The sequence below is a fragment of the Lissotriton helveticus genome, chromosome 11 (genome assembly GCF_964261635.1).
Source record: "Lissotriton helveticus chromosome 11, aLisHel1.1, whole genome shotgun sequence".
Classification (NCBI taxonomy): Eukaryota; Metazoa; Chordata; class Amphibia; order Caudata; family Salamandridae; genus Lissotriton; species Lissotriton helveticus.
In genome coordinates, this window is record NC_136072.1 from 584,181,888 (window position 1) to 584,196,088 (window position 14,201).

At 45.2% G+C, this 14,201-nt stretch overlaps 1 protein-coding gene across 2 annotated transcripts in view; it reads right to left on the reverse strand.

The window, feature by feature from the left end:
* Positions 1–14,201, reverse strand: part of HR (HR lysine demethylase and nuclear receptor corepressor) — a 418,401-nt gene that overhangs the window by 130,056 nt on the left and 274,144 nt on the right. For both annotated transcript variants that reach the window (XM_078666365.1, XM_078666366.1), the window contains one exon: positions 4,216–4,291. In XM_078666365.1, the coding sequence (XP_078522491.1) occupies positions 4,216–4,291 (76 nt within the window). The remainder of the gene's footprint in view (positions 1–4,215; positions 4,292–14,201) is intronic.

Here is a 14,201-nt window from a genome sequence, read left to right on the forward strand (position 1 = left end):
CTCACAATCTGCACTCACAATCTGCACTCTGAATCTGCACTCTGAATCTGCACTCACAATCTGCACTCACAATCTGCACTCACAATCTGCACTCTGAATCTGCACTCTGAATCTGCACTCTGAATCTGCACTCTGAATCTGCACTCACAATCTGCACTCTGAATCTGCACTCACAATCTGCACTCTGAATCTGCACTCTGAATCTGCACTCTGAATCTGCACTCACAATCTGCACTCTGAATCTGCACTCACAATCTGCACTCACAATCTGCACTCACAATCTGCACTCTGAATCTGCACTCACAATCTGCACTCACAATCTGCACTCTGAATCTGCACTCACAATCTGCACTCACAATCTGCACTCTGAATCTGCACTCTGAATCTGCACTCACAATCTGCACTCACAATCTGCACTCACAATCTGCACTCTGAATATGCACTCTGAATCTGCACTCACAATCTGCACTCACAATCTGCACTCTGAATCTGCACTCACAATCTGCACTCACAATCTGCAATCACAATCTGCACTCTGAATCTGCACTCACAATCTGCACTCACAATCTGCACTCACAATCTGCACTCACAATCTGCACTCTGAATCTGCACTCTGAATCTGCATTCTGAATCTGCACTCTGAATCTGCACTCACAATCTGCACTCACAATCTGCACTCACAATCTGCACTCTCTGCACTCTGAATCTGCACTCTGAATCTGCACTCTGAATCTGCACTCACAATCTCCACTCACAATCTGCACTCACAATCTGCACTCACAATCTGCACTCACAATCTGAACTCTGGATCTGCACTCTGGATCTGCACTCTGAATCTGCACTCTGAATCTGCACTCTGAATCTGCACTCTGAATCTGCACTCACAATCTGCACTCTCAATCTGCACTCACAATCTGCAATCACACTCTGCACTCACACTCTGCACTCACACTCTGCACTCACACTCTGCACTCACACTCTGCACTCACAATCTGCACTCACAATCTGCACTCACAATCTGCACTCTGAATCTGCACTCACAATCTGCACTCACAATCTGCACTCTGAATCTGCACTCTGAATCTGCACTCACACTCTGCACTCACACTCTGCACTCACAATCTGCACTCTGAATCTGCACTCTGAATCTGCACTCTGAATCTGCACTCACAATCTCCACTCACAATCTGCACTCACAATCTGCACTCACAATCTGCACTCACAATCTGAACTCTGGATCTGCACTCTGGATCTGCACTCTGAATCTGCACTCTGAATCTGCACTCTGAATCTGCACTCTGAATCTGCACTCACAATCTGCACTCTCAATCTGCACTCACAATCTGCAATCACACTCTGCACTCACACTCTGCACTCACACTCTGCACTCACACTCTGCACTCACAATCTGCACTCACAATCTGCACTCACAATCTGCACTCTGAATCTGCACTCACAATCTGCACTCACAATCTGCACTCTGAATCTGCACTCTGAATCTGCACTCACACTCTGCACTCACACTCTGCACTCACAATCTGCACTCACAATCTGCACTCTGAATCTGCACTCACAATCTGCACTCTGAATCTGCACTCTGCACTCACAATCTGCACTCACAATCTGCACTCACAATCTGCACTCTGAATCTGCACTCACAATCTGCACTCACAATCTGCACTCTGAATCTGCACTCTGAATCTGCACTCTGAATCTGCACTCTGAATCTGCACTCACAATCTGCACTCACAATCTGCACTCTGAATCTGCACTCTGAATCTGCACTCTGAATCTGCACTCTGAATCTGCACTCACACTCTGCACTCACACTCTGCACTCACACTCTGCACTCACAATCTGCACTCACAATCTGCACTCTGAATCTGCACTCTGCACTCACAATCTGCACTCTGAATCTGCACTCTGAATCTGCACTCTGAATCTGCACTCTGCACTCACAATCTGCACTCACAATCTGCACTCACAATCTGCACTCACAATCTGCACTCTGAATCTGCACTCTGCACTCACAATCTGCACTCACAATCTGCACTCTGAATCTGCACTCTGCACTCACAATCTGCACTCACAATCTGCACTCACAATCTGCACTCACAATCTGCACTCTGAATCTGCACTCTGAATCTGCACTCACAATCTGCACTCACAATCTGCACTCACAATCTGCACTCACAATCTGCACTCTGAATCTGCACTCTGAATCTGCACTCTGAATCTGCACTCACAATCTGCACTCACAATCTGCACTCACAATCTGCACTCTGAATCTGCACTCTGCACTCACCATCTGCACTCACAATCTGCACTCACAATCTGCACTCACAATCTGCACTCACAATCTGCACTCTGAATCTCCACTCTGAATCTGCACTCTGAATCTGCACTCTGAATCTGCACTCGCAATCTGCACTCACAATCTGCACTCACAATCTGCACTCTGAATCTGCACTCTGCACTCACAATCTGCACTCACAATCTGCACTCTGAATCTGCACTCTGAATCTGCACTCTGAATCTGCACTCACAATCTGCACTCACAATCTGCACTCACAATCTGCACTCACAATCTGCACTCTGAATCTGCACTCTGAATCTGCACTCTGAATCTGCACTCTGAATCTGCACTCACAATCTGCACTCACAATCTGCACTCTGAATCTGCACTCTGAATCTGCACTCTGAATCTGCACTCTGCACTCACAATCTGCACTCACAATCTGCACTCACAATCTGCACTCACAATCTGCACTCTGAATCTGCACTCTGCACTCACAATCTGCACTCACAATCTGCACTCACAATCTGCACTCTGAATCTGCACTCTGAATCTGCATTCTGAATCTGCACTCTGAATCTGCACTCACAATCTGCACTCACAATCTGCACTCACAATCTGCACTCTGAATCTGCACTCTGAATCTGCACTCTGCACTCTGCACTCACAATCTGCACTCACAATCTGCACTTACAATCTGCACTCTAAATCTGCACTCTGAACCTGCACTCTGAATCTGCACTCTGAATCTGCACTCTGAATCTGCACTCTCAATCTGCACTCTCAATCTGCACTCTGAATCTGCACTCACAATCTGCACTCACAATCTGCACTCACAATCTGCACTCTGCACTCACAATCTGCACTCTGAATCTGCACTCTGCACTCACAATCTGCACTCTCAATCTGCACTCTCAATCTGCACTCACAATCTGCACTCACAATCTGCACAATCTGCACTCACAATCTGCACTCACAATCTGCACTCTCAATCTGCACTCTCAATCTGCACTCTCAATCTGCACTCTCTGCACTCTGAAACTGCACTCTGAAACTGCACTCTGTAAGTGTGCTTACCCCTCTTCTAGTGCACTTCCTCAGAGGTAAGAAGGACTATATACATTCAGCTACAATACAATACACGCCTTTCGCGAAATTATTTTCTTCCTTTGGTTGTCTGCCCTGGACTATATATATATAGATATATATATATACTACGTGTAGAAAACAAAAAAAAGCTTAACACAAAAAAGAGACAGGACACTTTATTACAGTTTTATAAACATCAACTTTATCGACTGTTAACACCTCTCTTGGATACGAAAAACCCAAACAGGAAATCACGATGATCATCACAAAATATGTAATTGCGCAGACAAAGCTTGAGAATACTTTCATCGTTAATAGCCCATAGCCAACAGCAAGATCTCAAATACTCTGTACCCAACAATACCTAGGGTACACTGCTAGATTGATTTAGTATGGCACTGGAAGGGGAGGTGTGTGTACGAGGCCTATCATACTGTCTTCATAAATGTAAAAAGCCTACCTGTTGTGCTGTCCGGTAACTTTGCCCTACGGCTCCGAGAATATTTGCTGAAAGAACAAGCGGGAGGCGGCTCGGGCGCAGCACGTCTTCCGGAGACGTGCGCGTCCACAGAGCTGAGTCGGCTCGTGCACAGGCCAGTAGCGGCTCGTGCACAGCTCTAGACTCCCTTGCCAGTGAACACGGCGACTATAGAACTCGCTGGCGGGAGCGCTTCGCGCTCCAACGCCAGCTCGACCTAAAAATGCAGGCCATTGGTTCAAACTGAAGTGGTTTAACTCAATATTTCATGTCTCTTAATTTATAATGAGTACTATTGATCTTGGAGCATTGGTTATCTGCATCTTGTATGACACAGAGAGAGTTCACTTACCAGTTAGGCCGCAGTTCTTCCAAGCTCCATTCCCCCTTCCGACAGAGTCCTTTGCTCTTCTCACGCTGCAGTCTCTCTGTTAAAACAGGGATGAGTTATTTACTTGTGGTTGTCTCCAAGCCCATCATGGCTTTTCTCAGATATGACCTCATGCTGCCCTGTGCAGTAAGAAATGCTTAGAGATTCTTTCTAATTTGTGGGCTATTTTGTTTAAATGTAATGATAGTTCTCCAGTAATGGCTTTCTCAGGCTGGAAACCCTCAATACATGAATGATACCATAAATGTACATATAACATTAAAAATTGTTCAAAACCATAGTATGTCCAAATCATTATTCAGAAATGTTTTTATTCCATCTGGAGGGGCCGTGCCCATACAAAACCAAGAAATATACACAATATAGAGAGCTGAAGTGACATATAAGTAACCTTTACCTTTTCTGCACTGGATCGTTCATTGAAACATGAGTTGAATATGTTATAAAGCAGTGATTACTCACCATGGTGTGAGAGTCAGCAAAACAGAATCTTCAATACTGCTTGCCATATTAGTGCCTTACCTCTGCCACCACCCATGTCTAAAGAGTACTGTTTCCGTGGTGTGCTGTATTCCTCAGGTCACAGCTATGTGGATCGCCTATTAAGACCTATTCATATGGACATTTGCAGTTGCTGCCATGTCTACAGCTTCCATGAGTTTTGTGCATGAAATACTCTGGTCTCAGTTTGGAGTGTGGTGGACTGGATATTCTGTCACATACATAATAGAGTACCATAGCTGCCAAACTCATGGTCTGCCCGTCCAATTGGGAGTCAGGTGGACCACCAGTTTTCCGTTGGCTGTGCCCCAGTTGGCTCCGTTGATGGAAAGCTTATTCGGACGGCCTGATGGTGTGCTGGGAGTCAGTGTAAGGACATTTGACTGCCTGCCCTCTTTAGGACAGACAGTCTAATGTCCTTTTTAGGTCTCTCCTAGGCAGAGCATGCCCTGCATGTGCTGTATCTTAGAGACATGCTGTATCTAGGATATAGGATTTAAGAAAGTGCCAATCTTACAACAAGCAGTCATTGCCCAAGTAACATAAATTATTCATGTATGTTATTCTTATTGATGTCGATATTGCCTTTATTTACCTTCCTTCCATCCTTTTGTAAAGCGCTCAGATATCCTTCGGGATCTTGTTCGCGCTATATAAAACTTTATAAATAAAATAAATAAATTGGTTCCTCTTACTGTCCTTTAGTAATGCTGGTTTTTCATCGGTGAATACACTTAGTCGTCCCTCCTTTTGTAATTTTGTATCCTCTCATAAGGACTGCCCCTGTAACATGTGTTTTTACTCTTCATGTTAGTTATACTTTGAGAGCATTCTTTTTTTGTTTGGTTGGCCTGCCTCTGCTCATTAAGTGTTCTGTTTACTTGGGCATAAAACATCGGTCTGCTTGCCGTCCCTTAATCCCCCTGTGACTCTCTTTCACCCCTCCCACAACACTGCTTGCAGGCACCTTGCTGTCGCTTAATCTCCCTGTGCCTCACTCTCACCCCTCCCACAACACTGCTCGCAGGCCCCTTGTTTTCTGTTTGTCACCACCAAGAAAAACAACATTTTGTGAGTTTGTTTTTGAAAAATAAAAGGTTTGGTGACCGACCATCACTTTCTCTACCTTCAAGGGAACTGCCTTTACGGTACAGGGATCAACGCTCAGCTAGCGGTGATCTCTAAATTTAGCAGGTAGTAGTCCATTATAGTGGAGGATGTACTGTTCTCTGCCACCCTGACTAATGGACTGCTGCCAGTCAAACTCAAAATCTTGCTGTTTCCTGTTTTATCCGGGATTGTTCTATGACAGATGACCCAGATCCAACAAGCAACTAATTCAGTGCACTCAACTTCATAAATCTACTGAGGTCAAATAGTTCGCTGTGCATCCAAAGTATGTAAAACTACTGTACACAATGTATTTTGGTTGATATGAAATGTTGTTGCAACTCTGGGAATTAACTTGGGGTTGAGTTCTCAGTTACAATTGATCAACAAGGTTTTTTGATTTGGAAAGTAACCAAAACAGCAATGGAGAAAAACTTTAGAAGAGTGAATATAAAGCATACATTTATCACATATACATTTTAAATTATTAAAATGATAATTCATTATCTTGACGTGAGAATTTAAGTAAGAAATAAGGTGCGACATTTCAATGTATTTACCAAAGAATCATCAGACAGGATCAATTTATTACAATACAAAAGTTTTCACCCCCCCACTCGAATTTTTTAAAAACTATTTTCTCACTATTTTATGTGTTCAAGGATTTTTTAGAATGGGAAGCAAGCCCACTGTATTATTCTGCATGTTAGTGTGTGTTGTGTATACTTCTTGAATTTGTTTGTGCTAATGTCTCCTTTCTTTTGCACCTTTCTGCCGAGATTGCTAGATCAACCATCAAGATTTGTTATGGAAGAAATTCAAAAGACCTTTACCAAAATTTAAAGCTGTGACAATTGAATAACGCTAAACCACCACCTGTCTGCACATAAGAGTATTAAAGGCAGGAGGAATTATTTTTTGAGAATTAGCACAATATGTACTGGGCTCTCTGCCCTCAAGAACTCGCCTTGCCTCTACCTATCATTTGCTGTACAATCAGGTTATAGTAATTGATTAGGTTATAGGAACTGATCAATGTACAGTGTTGTCTCTAGTTATGGTACAAAGCACACTACCTTTTGGTAATGTTCAACCTCTGTGTAGATCATCAGAAGCAACAGAAAGGCATGCTTTCATTGCACACTCCATGTCTCTTTCGGTGTGCAGGTTGGACTACACTGCCAGCAGCAGTTTATCTACTTCTCTTACTAAGAAATCCTGTCCATCAAACGACATGTCTAGAAGGCGTGCTTGCGCACTAGAATGGAGGTTTTACTTATATTTGTCTTCAGAGCATCCTATCACCTAAATGGCAAAAACCTGTTGTCTGCAATATCCATAAAAGTATTAATTGACTAGTTGGATACCGGCAGACCATCAGTGATTATGTTTCTTGAATCTTCTTGCTTGCCCTTTAAACTTGTGCCACATTTCCACATCACATCTACTTAAGTGGCAGAAGAGTCGGCAGCATGAATGGCTCATGATGCCACATAGGGCCATATTTTCCTAAAAGCATCCGGTTTACCCTCTTTCTTGGCTAATGTAATACAAAGCTTTTGGGTTGAAAGATCATTTTTAACACCTACTGCCACCACTGAGTCTGGTATTGAGTTGACTCTTGCCAAAGATGAGTTGCACCAGATGCCTTCTATGGCTTCGAATGCATTGACACTTAGGCTGGTGTAAAGAAAGGTTTGATTATGACTCATTGACATGGTGCACATCAGGTATAGTATGGGATTGTTTAGATTGCTCTTCCCTAGGGTCATAATTTAAAGTAAGCGCTTGTCTCCTTCAGCACTATTATGTTTCTTTTTCTTCTTCAGTCCTATTTCATTAATTATGTTGTCAGGGTATTGTACGCATCTAAAGGTGTGCTTCCTCCTCTGTGGGAGATGTGAAATGTGCCAAGGTCTAAGAGATATTGTAGAGGATGCAGAAATTGCTCATTCACTGTGATAGAGTAATATAGGCCTTGCCACGTGAACCTTGCACAGAGAAACAGCACAGGTAATAATTGTGGCCTAGATGTAGACACAAGTAAGGCTTGATGAGGTGTTGTTTACTAAGATATTAGTGATAGAGACCTTGGCCGTAAAAGTGAAACTGGCCTTGGTAGGGGTACTGCCATAAAAGGGCTTGCATGCACAGGATGAGTTTTAAGTTTCAGTGGTGGATTAAATACTACACCTCTAAACTTGTAGATCTTTGTCTATGAACTGTCTTGTGACACGTGGCAGGCTGACTCTTGTGCCTTTTTCATGTGATTTTCATGTAGCAACACCTCACTAGGATTGTCTGTGACCTTCATAATCTCCCTCCCGTACACTTCCATATATTTTGTACAGCGCTACGAGGCCCTCTTGGTGTTTACAGCCCTTTAAAAAAACAGACACAATAAAATGATCATCCATTGGCTATACTCGGTCTAAGAAAGCGGTACTAATAGCACATTGCGCCATTCTTAGACTGAGAAGGGCATGAATAACCTGCCTCCTCTGCTCCTTAAATGCACTATTATTGTAACAAATCCCATCTAAGTAGTGCTCAATTTGAGCTAGTGTCTGATGGTGCTCGCCACCGGCATTTATTTCTTAAGACCGGCACATATTTCTGACATTCCATCAAGTGGCGGCACTGTTTATCTATTTGTCTCATTTTATACAGAGCACACCCCCAGTTGGTTAACAACTTTGGGCCTCATTTACAAGCCCATTACGCCGCTTGTGCTTTACTTTATTTGATGCACGGGCAGCGCAATGGGCTTGCCCATATTTACAAGCCCACGTAAAGTCACCCTGCATGACTTTTCATGGCCTTATGAATATGAACTCCTTTCACGCTTTACTCTGCTGTGGGTGTTCCCAAGCAACATCTATAGAACCTGACACATTCTCAGATTTCCAACATTTTGTAAAACTGGAAATGCGCCAGAATCCTGTACCTCCCCAGGGAAGCATAGGAGTGGGACAACAAGGAAAAATACGTTTTTTCCTCTTTCTATGCATGCTGAGCACGCTTCAAAAGAGGAAAATGTCATCAATGATTGTTTTTGTGCAGGATGGTGCCCCTTCCTGCACAAAAACAATCATCCCCGCAATGCAGGCACCCTTGCACCACGACGCAAGGGTGCCTGCGCTGGCCAATGGCAGCCAAATGTGTGCCAGTGCAAGGGAAAGCACACGGATGCATCATATTGTTGTTAATACGATGCATCCCAGTGCTTTTAAAATGACGCAGCTTGGAGCTGCATAATGGCTTGTGGCGCCGTGCTGCGTCATTTTGTATTAAATGAGGCAGGTCATATATATATATATAAAAAAATATATACATTATGGACATGTCCAAACCAGTACAGGTAATTTTTACTGCTTTGGATCACCTTGCATAGTCCAAGCTGTCATATTTTTGGAAGTGTGATGGTGAGTAGGTACTGGCATTTGGCAGCACTGGCATGGACAACGGGTGATGCCGCTGAGGTGGCCTCCTGAAAAATATCTTCGACCCTATCACATATGTCTTTTTTTTATTTTTTATATACAAATTAAGCACTGAATCTAAGTAATTTATGCATGCATTCTTTTCACAGAATAAACTAACATCTAAGAGAACACATTATAGACAACAGACTACATATATACAAGACAGCACACAGATATGCGACAGAACTAGCGGTCGCGTTACTCTCAATACCACCTGTCAGTAAGAAACAAATGCAACATAACACATTAAACAGAATATCTCACATATAGGTCCAACACAGCAAATGCGTGCCATACTTTATCTTACTGCCTCGTTTCAACAACACAAGGCCACAAAACACAAAACACATTCAGAAATCCCAAACTAGTATTAATGTCTTTAATAACTCAGTGCAAACTATCTTGCAGCAAGTACAGCCATCACAGCATGGATATTCCATATAGCTGGCTTTAATGCATTAACCGCTAAGAACACAGCCACATCGGAAAAATAACATAGTGCATTGGAGGGAACTTTATAGACACGTCCAAAACAGCTCAGACATTTACAAAGCCAGCATTCCGCCCACAGACTAACCCTAACCGCTGGGCGGTAGAGAAAATAAATTGTAAGTAAATGGTAAATCGGTCACACTCATTTCAGGTGAGATTTGGTAAAATGCATGAAGTGACCCCTTTAATTTTTACCAAAAGGCCTATCGTTTGCAGGGCCGGACTGGGAACCAAAACCGGCCCTGGCAAAGTGCTCGGCCGCCCCCCCCTCCTCCCCCTGGGGGGAGGGGGGGTGCCACCGAGCTCTTTACCAGGGCCGCTTTTCCGCCGAATTTGTTACAGGGCCGATTTTGCAGCTAAGCTGCAAAAACGTCCCTGTAACAAAAACGGCCCCCTTGGGCCCAAAAACGGCCCCCACCCTTGCGGCCGACCGGAGGATTGCCCGGTGCCCGCAACGGCCAGTCCGGGCCTGATCGTTTGATGTATTTTATCCAAGCCTGACTCACAAGCCTTGGCATTCAAGCACAGGTCTTCTGTAACAACTTTACCAGGGTGGAAGGGAATATCCTTTAGAAGAGCCACAACATACATTGGATTCATATTTATCCACATAAGACCCCAAAGTATTAGGCAACGGTAGTCATGACAAACAATCTTCTGCCTGATTTTTTCGACGCACAAAATGCACATCCTTACAATATTCTTTCAGTTTTAAACAGCACTGAGCAATACATGCAACTGATGTAAGCCCATCTTCATGCAATAATAAGTTTACCAGTGGTTTGTAGTCAGTCTTCAGCCTAAACTTATTGCCCGGAATATGTAGGGTGACCAGATCTTGAGAATCAAAAACCGAGACATTTGGGAAAAATAGAAGAAGGACTACAATTTTTCATCCACGGAATGGTGCAGAATGACAGCTGTCATCAGCATAGGATCACAGAATATGCATTAAGAAAGTAAATAAAATGTTATTTCTACAACCAACGTACTTATAACAGCTGCTAACTAGCAAAGCTTTAGAACACCCAAAAAAGTGCCTCTCACTGTTTTCAGTTAATCCCCTCTAAATACCGGGACATGATCCAAAATTGCCCAAATCTGCCAGGACAGCTGGGGGAAAACCGGGACTGTCCGGGCAAATCCGGGACATCTGGTCCCCCTGGGAATATGGCATCTGAAGTGTTTAGTGACCCATAAATATGCCAGTAAACCACAGTTAATCACAGAATATCCCACTCAACTAGGTTGAGCCCTCAATGCAAACACCCATTCATGATTTCCGATATCATAGCTTGAGTTGTCTATGATGTCACTCAGAACCCCAAGCTGAAAAACATTCCTGTTATTCACTTTTTACCCATCTATAATGTTATGTTATGCATCACCCTCAAAATCATCTGGCCCTGCCTTTATCTGCTATGCAGGGGAAGAGGAGTAATGGGGAAGAAATATGGAACATGGCACCTCCTCCCTGCTACTAATGTGAAAAAAAACACTCTCTGTGCCTTACCCTCCTTCTATTACAGAAACTCTTTTCCCTGCTTTACAGAGCTGCTCTGACAGGCTCCGTGAGAGCTCGACCAGAACAGCCTGGAATTCCTTTATGATGTAGCAACAGTGAGCAGCAGCTTTTGCTAACAACTGCTGCAATGTCACAGCAGGGAGTTACCAGAATTTGAATCTGCATTCACGCTAAAGGCTTCCAATGGAAGCCATAAATAACATATAGAATTATAGTTGGGTAACAGCGAACTACAGCAATGTTTTTCACTGAGGGATTCTGAGTGACATCAAATAAACAACAAGAATGAACCATCCCCATATTTCACTTTTTACCCACCTATAATTTTATGGTATGTATAGCACCCAAAATCATCTGCCCCTGCTTTCAACTGCTGTAAAGGACCGAGGAGTAATGGGAGAGCCATGCATAACCTGACATCCTCCCCCTGACCCAATTGTGAAACATAAATGCCTTACCTGCCATTCTTATAGCCCCCACCACATTTTCTGCTTTCCTTCCCCCTCTGCAGCTGCTCTTCATACTTTCAGTAAAAGCAGACTAGCAACATTGTGCTGACAGGGCAGAGCCCTGTCAGCCTGTCCTGGAAGGCCTTTATGACGAGTTTTTTAAATCAACTTTTGCTACATCACAGCAGAGAGTTATCAGATTTAGAAACTGACATAAATGATAGAGCCTGTCTATGAGAGTCATACATAACAATATTATAATTCCCCAACTGAAAATGGCTTTAGGCAAGGGGCTCCGATAATGTAATTGGTGACGAATTTCAAATCATTGCTGTATCCCAACCCCCCATTTCATGAAGTGCCTAAAAAACTTGGTGTAGTATTCCCAAAGCCCTGTAAATTATAATAATTTCTTTCTGGCTCGAGGAGCCTAGCTCGCGGACGTAATGGCCGCCTTTTAGCTCGGCTCCGTCGGCCCTCCGGCTAACTCCTGCCATATATCCTGCACTGCAACGCTACTTCCATACAGAACTCAAACTTTAAAAACCCACTCTTACTCACCGTCTGATCCGGAGGTCCCTGGGTGCTGTGGATCCGCAGCTGTGCCCTCGGTGAGATTGGGGCCTCCGGGCGCTCGGGACCGGGACCTCACCTGCGGGACCCGACCGGCGGAGAAGAGATTCCTGCGGGACCCGACCGGCGGAGAAGAGATTGCCGGCCCCGGCCGCGAAAGTGAGCCACTGGTGGGAACCGTTGTGCGTGTACCCCGGAGATCCTGAACCGGCCCGATGACTGGGCCGTGCGGCTGGAGGGGGACGAGCTGTGTTGGGGGCTGACCGTGTGAAGGGGTCCCTTCGCCTTTGTCCTGTCTGGCGGTCCTGGACCCCGCGCCTGGCTCTCGCCTGTGGGGACTGCCGCTGTTCGGAGGGGATCCCCCCCCCATCGGGCGCTCTCCCATCCTGTGCCGGTGAGGCCGTTGTTGGGAGCCTCCGGGGGTCTGTAAAGTCCTACATTTGGGAACTGTTTGGGGGCCCACGGTGGAGTGTGGGGCGGCGAAACTCACAAGATGGCTGTCGACAACGTGGCGGGTACACCGCTCTGCACCGATGCTCCTTGCCGGCCGGATTGTGCAGAGGCCTGGGTGTGTACTCGAGCGCCCACGCCCGGAGATGTCCTGGACGCCTTGATGTCATTGTACGCTGTCTTGGCCCCCGGTGCCTCTGCTGACCCCGTGCGGCTCGCCGCCATTTTGGGCCGCCGCTCTTTCATGCACCCCTGTAGTCCTGATGTCGCCATTGCTTCGCCCCCTTCGGCTGCGCCAGGAGTTGCTGTTGTTGTTCTTCTGCCGCTTGATGGGCCGGTGACTATTGACCCTCTGCTTCCTCGTCGCCTGGATTTCGAGGACTTCCACACGCCGCGGAGATCTGCTCCTTCCCGGGTACCTTCGTTGGATTCGAACTTTTGTTCTGGAGGGATACCTTTGTACTGTCGAACTGCGCATCTGGACTCCGGCTTGCCTTTGCTTGCCCTGTCGTTACTGCTACAATTGACTTGCTTAATTGACTTTTTGTATTCCCTCCGTACGAAAGCTCTACCTGATTTATATCATTGCCGTGACTCTGGACTACGTTATGATTATTTTTTGCTGGGTGGTCCGCTCCACATTATCCTTTATTGGGTTGGTTTAGTGATCAGGAAGGGTTGGGGGTGAGTTGCACGACATGATAGTTTGCTGGTTTACCTGCCCGTCGCATTGATGTTTGTATTCCCGACACGGTGAAACGTTACGATCTCTCCCTCCTCCCCCTCCCTGTGGTTCTTGCTGTATGTGAAGGTGTAGTATTGATTTGATACTTATTCATTTGTTGGTCGGGGGAGGGTCGTGGCCGACTGTGTTTGCTTATATCCTCTGGCTCCTCCCTCACAATTTATTTTTGTTTTGTATTCTCTCTTCTTCTATTTTTGTCTTCTTCCTCTACTTTTCTTTCACTATATTTCGGGTTTCCGATTAGGGCGACAGGCACGCTGTTTGGAGGGTAGGCCGTAGCCTTCTGCAGGGGTGCGGGGTGGGACGGGTGGGTGGGGTCTTTCAGATGTTTTCTTTTGGTTCTATGGCCCTTTTCTATCCCTTTATATCGGTGCCGCTTCTGTCCTCGCTTCTCAGGCTTGGGTGGGTAGGGGTCTATTGCTATGTCACTTTTCCCGGTTTCGATGCTTCGTTGCGACTGCCATACCCTTCTTTTCGCCAGCTACCACTTTCTTCTGTACTATTAGCCGCGGGTTGCTTGGCCCGGGGTGGCGCCCATCTCGCACGATTGTGTTTCTCTTTTATTTTTCTTTATTTTGTTCTTCTCCCTTCCTTTCCCCCCCTTTTTTGTCTTTTTT